Below are 11,208 nucleotides of genomic sequence, written 5' to 3'. Positions count from 1 at the left end.
CCCCAGGCCCCCTGTACTTGTCAGATGCATTTTTGTTCGAATGATCGAAATTTACAAAAAGGCTTGATCATGCTCTCCATACTGAAAATTGAAAGCCTTGGCCAGAATTATAAAGAGGTGGTGTTTCAAAGTTAACGTTTACTACTTTGGATGTGAAGGAGTTTTCAAATGATGAAGAAAAATAAAAAAAAATAATGTACCGACAAAAAAGGACTGAATTGAAAAGACACGCCCTAGGTAGTTGATCAGCACTCAGTCCTTTTTGTCTCCTTTAAATGGTCAATCTAAAAGTGGCTCAACCAAATCTTGCCATCCATAAAGAGAAAATATTAAGAAATTCATTCTTACTGCATTTGGCCATGGCGTCATGGCCTTGTTGAAAAAAAAATGACGTTACACATGAGATCATTGTTGCCCATTTGCATGAAAACCGTCATCATTGGGCATGAGGCCTATTGTTCTATTCATTTGTACGTACATATTTTCATTTTGAACTGCGTGGATGAATTTGGCTACACGATCAAAATGAAACAAAGTTCTAATGCTTTTGGCAAAAGCAATGTTTCTCGCATCACCTCAATCTAAAATTCTCGTCAAAGATAACATTGACGCTTGACAACTTAAATAACAAATTTACGGCCCTTAAGGGCATAAATTGAGGGAATTCCCGTGGGAGAAGAGGTATCTTTTTTTGCTATTCAGGAAATTCAATATATCCCCAACATTTCATTTTCATCCAGGTACATATATTAAGGTGCCCATATATCGACGTTTTTTCTAAAACATGTCATTGAACATATTAATACATATTACGATTTTAAAAGTGGTGAATCTATGTTCTGTCATTGTGTAAATCTCTTAGCATGTTAATTTCATATATAATCTTGGCCTTACAATGTCAACGTTATCTAAATTCTTACAAGAACTCTCTTTCGCGGACATCAAATGAATATCTCAAAAAGCATATTCCATCTTACCACAGATATATTTCCCCAAAGAGCATGTCCCCACCAGACCTCCTAATAACCTGGCAGCCAAGACCTGACATCCAAGCCTACGTACTTCTTGTGTTCAGTGATAGATTTAGTGTTGGAGCGCGCCAAGCTATCTATGTAGAGCTCTCGATCCCCGAACAACAACTCATGCCCAACTCTCGATCTCTTCTGGCTTCTCGATTTGACTCCGACTTCTGAGTTCTTACTTGAGGCGAGTGCACAAGGGCGATAGAATGTGAGCAACAACTCTAAAACAACATCAGGAGAAATAACTGGAATTTTGGACGTCTTATGAACAGCGAGAATATCGTCTGAGAAGCGCGTCATCCTCTTGTGCTAGTGTGTTCATTCATTCTTGGTTTTGGTACTCTTGCATGCGTTGCTCTCGCTCTCGTCCAGTCAGATTTGGTTGGGATGCCAAGATAGAGTTTGAGATCGGTTTTAATGAGGTGGTCTTCATAGAGGAGTGTCTCTTGTTTTCTTCCATTCTGGTGTGTGATTTATTCTGAGATTGGTTCGGAATCAAGACAAGAGCAGTGGGCGGATCCATTCATATGTTCACTAATGTCATTGACATCTCCAGTTAATGTAAGAGACACTCGTACATGCATTTGCCTCTTCTTCAAAACCTACTTTGACCCTATCATTTCAGAGGTTGTTTGTGTAATTTTAGGAGGTCACTTTGCTTCGCAGCTTGAAAATGAGTTGCAACTTCGCCCTTTGAAATTATAAACGGAGGTTAACACAGGACAAATCTTGGCTTTTTAATGGTCAAGCTGATCCAAAATTGAAGTGCTTTAATTAAAATTTGTTACTTACTTACTATACCTTTATCACGATTATGACCACAATCAGATTTTGCAGATGAATTGTGAATTATGCTTTGCGTTAACCTAAGGCATTTATCTGTTACAGAAAATATGAACTCTTCAACTTGTGCGTTCATTAGATTACTCATTGATAACAAACTTTTACTACAGGCAAAGCCGAACTATCGATGTGAGCTGCAAGTGTCGTTTTAGTTTAATTGAAGTGTCAAAACGGCAAACCTGTCTGCAAAGATATCTCCAAGTGCTCTTACATCATCTGTATACGTCATTGATTTGCCAAAATGTTCAAGAGAAACCATTCCACAGAATGCCTGTCCAAAAGTAGTAAAAAAATGGCGTCCAATTTATGTCATTTGCAGACCCCCAGTGTTTTCTCACTCAAGAAGTTGAAATTGTTGACAAGCGGTTAACAACTGACGATTAAACGCCCACCTTTGGAAATTCACCAATATTATCAAATAACATGTATTTGCGCTGGCCGGGTACCCAATCTTGAGACTCGACCTTTTTCAAATGAAAGCAGGGAACGACAATGTGTTGACATTTCGTACTAGAATTTGCAGTTGTCAAATCCCCCCAAACGACTCTGAATTGAGTGGAGAAAATTGCCAATTTGCATCGTTCCCATTGCCGAATTGGACTAGGTACGAGTATCTCGGTCGGTGATAGTGAATTCATAATGATCACATGGGCATGCATTTGGATTTGGATCAAGGCAGAACGATGGATGGGCTTCAATTCGATTCTGATATGTAGTATTACACTTCGAAAGAGGTCGAGGTTAGTGTGATGTAATTGGATTTTTACCCCACCCTGAAATTCATGCAACCTTGAAGTGCAATATTCCCGGGCCAGAGAATTGCCTGAAATTCCGATTGAGTGAGAAGGAAAGTAATGGTCGGGGAAGCTCGGGAAACAGAAAGTGACAAGGACTTGTCTCCCTTGTCCTCTAGATGGACCCAGAACTATTTGCCACACTTCCTGTTCCCACAGGACGATGTGATCGTTGGCAAGAAGGCTAATGGCTTGGCTTGGCTTTGGCGAACAGATTGCCCTTAGAAAAGGATGGAGCAAGTGTACAAGTTGATCTCTTTGAAATGATGGCCAAGAATGGGAGAAAATCCTGATTGATTGAATTTATCAGACTAGTGCAATCCTGAGACTAACCCCAACGCTTTAGAAGAGAACCTGGATTGACGTTATTGGGCAAGCTAAATGTAAAGCATGTAAGAAAAACAGTTAAAGAAGGTGGCGATCAGAAAAAAAAAAATGTAACCTCATAGCGTGCAAAAGAACCCTCGAAAAACGATTTTACCCAATATTCTGCCACCACAATTTTATGAACACATTTGAGCTCTTGAATTTTGATTCACCTCTTTCTCAAGGCATCAAATAAATCGTCAGACATTCCCAATCTTTCTTTTAAGTAAACAGAAAGACGTTACAACAACGGCGGTACTTTCACTTTTTGAGCACCCTGTGCCTGTAGACCTTAAGAGGTTCAGCTTCGGCACACTTTCGCGGGGTACATATAATCCTCCTCATTTCCCATTTGACAAGACTGTCCCGCATGGAAACGACAAGTCATCAGTGAGGTCATGCCGGAATTTCTCCAATTCACAGTAAATACCAAACTCAGTGGGCATTCTCCGTCTCAGAATAAATCACAGCTCGATATCTGCGTGGATAATTATTTTCTGGCTCATCTTGGGCACCCAATCCAAGTGAAGATCCTCCCGGTGTGCGTGTGTTTGTGAAGTCACAATGGGTTTGTCTCTGAAGGCGGTCTTGATGGTCTGGGGTGTTCTCTCGACTGCTGTGATATCGATTGTGGGCGGGATTCAGTGTTTCGAGTGTGATGAATTTCCCGGAGCCTCCAGTCGACCATGTCCCGGAGGAAGATTGATCACTTTTGGCCACAAATATGACGTAAGTATTTCTGAATGCATAAGTGTCGTGCTGGACTCGAACGAGTCTTGTCAATCTGAGCCGACAGATTTGAATTACTTGCTTTGAAGGTATGTAAAGTGTCAAGTTCATGGAACATGGGAACTGATGAACTGACGAGTATTTTATTTATTTATGAGACAATATGAGAATGAAGGCTCATTTATCTTGAATTGAAAGAGTGGAAGGTCTATTTTTACTGGCCAAGGCTCATGTAAAGGCTCTGAACTTTTCTCAATTTCACTCATTGGACTATCCTAGAGAGGTCTCAGGCTCTCCGAGGGAAAAGTTATTCGCTTTAGAAAAGTGACAATTATCAATCAAATATTGTTGATGCTCCAAACATATGGCCCTTGCATGCAGATTGCACTCAGCTTCGAGATCTTTATGTCGTTTTTCGTTTATAAAACCAGGTTTGGTGCACACGAATTTTACTTTCTCCAATACCAAGGGAACCACATATCACTGGTCTATTTAACTATTCTTTTTTGCTAGAAAGCACGTTTTGAGTGACGTCGGAACAGAAAGTATATATTCAATTTTGAATAAGTTATTCCTTGAAAAACTAGTATTCTAGTGCTGAGGCAAGTGTGAACTCGAGCCCGAGTGCACTCAAGTCTTTACTTGATTTTGGAGAAAATGACCGGACTCGAGTCCAGACTTGTCAAACAAAAATGATTCATTTTTGCTATAAGTTTCGCAACATGAGTCTTTTCGCTTGACCTGACTCTAGTAAAAGACTCGAGTCCTCCGCCGGGTTCTAGCATTTTGCCGGACTCGAGGCCGGACTATGTGAGTCCGGCAAAAAGTGAAACAATTAAAGGACTTTTGACCCGATGTGCCAACAGTTAACAACAGTAAGTCGGTAATCAATATGTTTAACAAAAGCTTTTTAATCTAAACTGAATGTGATGGGAAAAGCGCATAGGATGTGCCACAACTTCTCGATAAGGCTCAGAAGATGAAAAAGTAAGCCCTGGCCTACTATTATGTCAAATCACACATGTCTATGTTTTTAACTAGCAATTCAAAATAGTTCCAGAACATCATCAAAACCCAAGCGAATTTGTTTCTCAAGGTGCAGGTAGACCTGAAAGGTACAGCACGGGAATTTGGAAAGGAAAGTAGTTGCGCTCATTGACAGTCTTTCGCCGTTCATTAATTCCTACATTGTCCCAGAGTTTGACAAAGAATCGACAGCATTCTCGACAAGACAAGCAGATGCATTATCGAACAAGTATGGTGATTCTTGTCCGTGCCTTGACAAAGGAATGCCTAAATAATGGGTTGCCATTCCATGTCAGCTTCAATTAGCGTATGATAATGAGGAAGCCTTCTCAAAGTAGCTCTCAAGCATATTTTGGGAAGCTAATGTTTAAACCAGACGATGATGAGCGTGAGAGGCCTTGCGAATCACCAAATAAGCCCTCGAAGTTGCCATCATGCTCGGATAGATGATGAGGGGTGACCATCATTAACGTCGAAGAGTCTTTCAACATTAAGCCTATGAATGACTTATGTCGACATGCCTAGTTGGACCTGACATGGGCATAAAACTGTAAAATGTTGTGGCAACTTGAGAGAGGGTTTGAAGAGCCCTATGTGACCCCGGAAAAGGCGCACTGTATCTTCAGTGGGCTCTAGGACAATAACCATAGGATCACATATTGCAAATTCATGAAGTTTAGTTAGTTGAAATATTGAGTTCTTCCTAGATACATTCACGGCCAGATCCGCGGTGGAAAAAAAATGTTTCGTCTGAGTGGCAACTTCATTGAGCAGAAAGGCTTCATCACATCAATCTGAAAAGTTGTGGACTTTCAAGGTGATCTGCTTTTGCGCTTTGGAATATTCATGTAAACGTAAAAGCTGTACAATTTGAGTTATACCTTGATAAAAAATTATTCGGAAAAAATGGACTTTATTTTTCTTGCTTCCGTTTGTTAAAAAAAACTGAAATGTTCAGAAAAGGTACAAACGTTAAAAACTCAAAGATGATTGACTGGATTATGCGAAATAATTAGTTTTAATATGAAGATTAAGCCTGTATTTATAGCTCTCACACATGTGTTCTCAAATACATGTATTCCGGGCGGCCCGCAAGACCATGGACGTCTAGAGATGTGGACTGCGCACGAAAGCAAAAAAATTGTATCTCCTGAACCGTTCATCTGATTCCACATAAGCAATTCATACGACCACAAGATCTGGTTAAATGGATGAACTTGGGCAAATTTGAGCCCAGACCTATGCTTAGGGAACTCAGGAGACATGGCCAAAGTTATGTAGTAAACACGATACAAAATTCGAATTTTCGGCCAGTTCTTGGTCAGCTACGCGTACATAAGCTTTTGACAACAGAACTTTGAAATGAACCACTTTTTAAGTAAATGATATAAAATTGACCCGGCTTTAATTGGGAAGATCTACATTCCATATTTTAGTACTTTAATCTGAAAAGTTCGCAGTCCATATTTCTAGAAGTCCGTGGCTGGACCAATTACGTGCATTGGGTAGTATATACATGTAGATTCTTTTCGGAAAGGTTTTCCAAATTTTCTCGCTGCCCAAAGGGCATGCTAAAAAAGACTGCTTTTTCTTATATTTCGTTTTCTCGCCAACCTTTTCATTTCCTTGAAAAGAGGATTTCATAGAGCTAATTTAGCCTTGCAGAGGCCTCATTTCGAATCTACTCTTGGTACCAAGAGCGTTATAACTAGAGACGGCCAAAATGAACTTTGTCCATTTTATGGCGTAAAATAAGTGTATTCGCATATATTGCATATCTTGTGTTTTCATGCATATTTAGGGCTTTCCTCTTTAAACAAATTTCTTGGTTTTGCCCATCAATGGCCTCTAACAAACTCCCGTCAAGACACGCCCCTGTGCTGCCTCATCCGGACACAAACCTATCGCGACAGGCCCCTATCTAGCCACATCCCCGTTCCAGCATCAAGCCCACATTTTGGGCTTAAATACATATTGGAGTGCATAATTTGGATTTAATTGCGTATTTCAGTGAATATTTTGACCAGCTTGCATGCATATTTTATGACATAAGATGGAATTCTTTTATGCATATTTTGGCATTCTCTAAATTATAGCCCTCATAGATGAAATATCGTGAAATAACCTTTGATTTGACGCCACTGAACAATCCAGATGATTCTAGATGACGAACTCGTCCATAGATGCAGCCATTGAAAAATTAGTTTCAGTTTTTAAGGAAGTTTGCTCTAGTTTAGCAATCTCTGAATTTGTTCCGAAAGGTGGTACACGGACAAAAATTCCAAAATTTAGGAAGACTTTGTTCAAAAAGAGTTGTAAACTGGCAAAAAGGCTGCAGAGCACTTCGAATCCAGTAATTGTGGGTAGTCGTTTCGAAAAAAAGTTGGACATAGTTCAGGGTAAGAATCAGGCCTCCATCGAATATGACCAGCTAGAAACTGAGAGTAAGGTGGTTCAAGAGGTCAGGTCGAATCTGAAGGCTTTTTCTCTTATGCGAACTCTAAGAGAAAGATCAAACACCCTATTGGGCCTTTGAGGTTGATGGGGAAGCCATTAGCAATGTAGAGACTATGGCTAACATGCTTGGAGATCAGTTCTCCGGTGTGTTTTCAACCCCACTGAGTTCAGAAGCAACAGCTCATTGCTCTGAAGATGAGTCTGTTGAGATTGTCAAGGTCAGTCAAATTGAGCGTTTAGATGATCTTGTAGTCACAGATCAAGATGCATTAGAGGCCATCAAGGACTTGAGGCTTTCCAAGTTTCGGTCCTGGTGATTACTGAGATTGGCTGTGACATCGATAACTCAGTATTCTACAGTGCATTGAAGGATGCTCACTGGTTCTTGCTCCTGTTTTCTCGTACTTGATGCGTTGCATCTTGGTTCAGGGCAAGTTTCCATCATCACTAAAATTAGCTCACGTTGTTCCAATTTTAAAGGGGGAGATATGTCGCTCCCAGTAACTATAGGCCGATTTCTCTCACTTCGAATATTGCAAAATTTTAGCACGGTTATCCAACTGATTGAGCATTTAGAGCAAGTCATTGAGGGACTGAAAAGACGCGAGTCAGTTGATGTTGTCTTTCTTGATTTTGCTAAGGCCTTTGATAGAGTAGATCATGGCCTTTTGTCGAATAGACTCCATGACACGGGATTCAAGAAGCTTCATTCATGATAGGAAGCAAATTGTTAAGGTTGAGGGATCCCTTAGTGACATACATGATGTCAAGTCAGGTGTTCCCCAGGGCTCCATCTTAGGGCCCCTCCTTTTTATAATATTAGTTGCCCCGCTTCAAAACCTTAGTATTACTGCCAGTCTCTCTTCTTATGCTGACGATACAAAGTTAGTTTCTGGTAGGAATGGCCAAGATTTCACTAGACTTGCAAAGGACCTAGAAAAAATCTATTCTTGGGTAACTAAGAGTAAAATGGCCCTGAACGGAATGAAATTCAGCTCAATGACCTTTGGGTCAACTCCTTTGAATACTCCACTCGTAGATAATGGAGGTAAAGGTATTGAACAGGTCTCATCTATAAAATATTTATGTGTAGTCCTCCAAAATAATGGATAGTTCGATGAGCATATCCAGTTGAAGGTGGGTAAAGCTTTTCAAATTTGTGGTTGGATATATCGCACGTTTGGGTACAGAGACAGCATCACGGTGCTAACTCTGCACAAGTCGATTGTTCAACCACATCTTGAATATGCTTCACCCATTTGGGCTCCAATGTATTCAGCAGGTTTGCAAAAGGTCGAACAAGTCCAAAGATGTTTCACTAGGAACATCACGGGAATGAGAGAGCTCTCGTATTGGGAGAAACTAAAACAGTTGGAATTGTACAGTGTTCAGAGAAGGTACGAAAGGTATCTGATACTGTACGTCTTCAAGAGCATCCATGAGCTTTGTCCCAACCCAGGATTTAGGGTCAATTCTAGTGACCGTAGAGGCTTAATGTGCGTATTGAGAGCACCTTCAAGCCCTGGAGAATCCAGGCTAGTTCGAACAACGATGTCCACTTCTCTTCTTTCTCGGGCTCCTTCATTGTTTAATTTGCTTCCCTCTGATATTCGTAGGGAATACGTAGGCCTGGTTGATCCGGTTGCATCTTTCAAGTCAGACCTTGGACCAATTTTTAGATAGCATACCACATCAACCCTACTTTCAAGGACTAGCTCGGTCTGCCAACTCAAATTCGTTGTTAGACCAAATATCATATAGAGATTGAAAGCTAATAAATAGACGAATAATAACCTTTCATTTTAATAGTACTGGGGATTACATTCCCTGTAGCGGTTAGAAAAGCCCGTGAAAAAACAAACCAAAAAGTACTAATACGAAAGGTATCTGGTACTGTACGTTTTCAAAAGAATTATAGAGCTTTGTCCCAAACTAAGTTTTAGCGTCTGATATTGTCCATATGGGGAAATTAACTGTTCTCGGAAGATTTCTTACGCAGGCATCCTCATTTTAAAGGAATTGGTGCAGAATGAAATTTCAGCGACGTTCTTCAGAAACCTGAAGTTTCTCAAGTCTTGAAATAATTCTTTTTGATAAGTAAAAAAAATGTTTTCAACAAGAAACATATCTTTAAAGTGTACCGTGTTTTTTTACTTGCCAACTATAAACGTTTTGAAAACTCCCCATTATCTGGATTTTTCCGCGTTCGAACTCTCAATCTTGGCGCATCGTATTTTAAGCATATCGTTGACATGGCCAAAAATATGAGAAAAATATCAAAACTGCACATGATTCTGAAACTTAGGAAAGTAAATGGCTTGTTTAGAACATATTTCCATGTTTAGACGCTCATATTTGAGGTAAAAGAAACGTTATTGAGAAGAAAACGTTCAATATCAATTCTTTGCTGTTTTCTCCTTCACTTATCAGTGATAAAAACCAAATGAAGATGCAAAGTAAAAATTAGTATGATGAAAACATTTGACGTAAAACGAAAGGGAATCTTTAGGATTTTCTTCCGATTTATTTCGGATCTAAATATTTTTTCGCCATAAGATCTACAGGGTACCCCATGTTAAATGTCCTTGGCCTTTAGGATACTTTCATTTCGCTATTTCTAATTTTAGCTCTTTGCAAAAACTTTCAAATTTTCCACCAGATCCTTCTCTCCGAGTTCAGGAAATATCAAAGAGGAATCGTTAAGACAACGAAGTCTGTACCAGTGACAAAGCGTGGTCCAATATCTCAGAGGAGATTAAAAGTACCGGCTGTGCGGGTGTCAAATCGAGATTATTCTAAGAAAATTAGAAAAAGGGGGCAATTTTTTGTTGGTGCTATATAGTCCCGGGTTTGATACTGTTTCATGAAGTACTTCTTGAGTTATGGCACTTTCAAAAAGGTATCTATATGGGCCACCCTGTTAGGTTTCAAAAAATTTCTGCGTCTGCCATTTGACAGCTCTAGCGATATATTTTTACACACTGAATTTTCTTTTTTAATATTGTCTTTTCAATTCGTCAGCTTTGATTAATCGCGAGAGTTCTCTTCCTTTTCAGGCGTGTATTGTCTACCGGTTAAAATCAGGCCGCATTGTATATCAACAAGAAGTTCAAAGTGGGTCAGAAAACAATCTATGTCATCAGAATCCGAGCTTTCTCCAAGATGTGATTCGAACCAATTTTGGGGAAGAGGGCAATGCAATGTGTTGCAAGCAAGATGGATGCAACAAAGATGTTCCGCAAGACTTCGAAAGAAACAGCCAAGTACTTTTCTTAGAGGATTTTGACCGAGGTCAAAGCCATCACCAAAAGCCAAAACCATATGAGAAAGCTGATTACCGTGCATCGGCAGCCATTCTCTCTCCGAGTGCCCAATTGGTGGCGCTTTTAGGAACACTTCTTAGCCATGGATTAAGATTGTTTTGAACATTGGCCATCTTCTCTTGCACATTATCTTCATCTGGAAAAATAATTGTCATAATTCATGAAGTATAACTAAGGATAGGAAATACACCTTGTTATGAAATGCTTTTGGTCTTGATCAATCGAGGGTTTTTTTGGCCAAAGAGTCATTTGGAACTTGAGGCTTTCGAATTCTTCATAGTCAAATTTCCGGTAAAGGCGAAGGCTTTCTTATTTTGATACGTATTTAACAAGCTTGTTCTATTTCGACTCCCTGAACTAGCGTGAATTATTATTGAAGTTTTAAGGCGGTGCAAAGTAATATCCCCTATTGTCACATTCTCCTTTCACTGAGTGTCCGGTTAACCAAAACATCAAAAACTGCATTTAAAGATGCGTTTGATGTCAGAAAATGAGAAGAATCAATTTGTTTTTTTCAAGGAAACATATATTGCAGTTTTTATATCTATAATAAAAGTTTATATACTACTTACAAATCTAAAAAAGTAGCATTGAATATTTGATATAGAGGTGCTAAGTTTTTGTAATCTAAGACTTGATTTTGGTTAA

The 11,208-nt window shown here is 39.5% G+C and overlaps 1 protein-coding gene across 5 annotated transcripts; it reads left to right on the top strand.

Annotated features, from left to right (window-relative positions):
- The first annotated feature begins 1,151 nt into the window (after positions 1 to 1,151).
- LOC131888596 (uncharacterized) lies at positions 1,152 to 10,766 on the top strand. Of its 5 annotated transcripts, none has more exons than XM_059237496.1 (3): positions 1,152 to 1,486; positions 3,551 to 3,754; positions 10,294 to 10,766. In XM_059237496.1, the coding sequence occupies exons 2-3, from the start codon at positions 3,590 to 3,592 to the stop codon at positions 10,660 to 10,662; spliced, it is 534 nt and encodes a 177-aa protein (XP_059093479.1). In that variant the 5' UTR covers positions 1,152 to 1,486; positions 3,551 to 3,589; the 3' UTR covers positions 10,663 to 10,766. The 5 variants fall into 5 exon arrangements, with proteins under 5 accessions (XP_059093479.1, XP_059093478.1, XP_059093476.1 ...); XM_059237495.1 differs by having other exon boundaries at positions 1,155 to 1,486; positions 3,496 to 3,754; XM_059237493.1 differs by having other exon boundaries at positions 1,155 to 1,486; positions 3,484 to 3,754.
- Positions 10,767 to 11,208: the final 442 nt, after the last annotated feature.

Source organism: Tigriopus californicus, chromosome 10 (assembly GCF_007210705.1).
Source record: "Tigriopus californicus strain San Diego chromosome 10, Tcal_SD_v2.1, whole genome shotgun sequence".
NCBI lineage: Eukaryota > Metazoa > Arthropoda > Copepoda > Harpacticoida > Harpacticidae > Tigriopus > Tigriopus californicus.
The sequence above is the reverse complement of the archived record's forward strand: the minus strand, read 5'-3'. Positions and strand labels throughout refer to the sequence as shown.

Coding starts and splice junctions, on each gene's coding strand:
- LOC131888596 (XM_059237496.1), top strand. CDS start 3,590: ATGGGTTTGTCTCTGAAGGCGGTCTTGATGGTCTGGGGTGTTCTCTCG. Junction 3,755..10,293: donor CTTTTGGCCACAAATATGAC/GTAAGTATTTCT, acceptor CTTCCTTTTCAG/GCGTGTATTGTCTACCGGTT.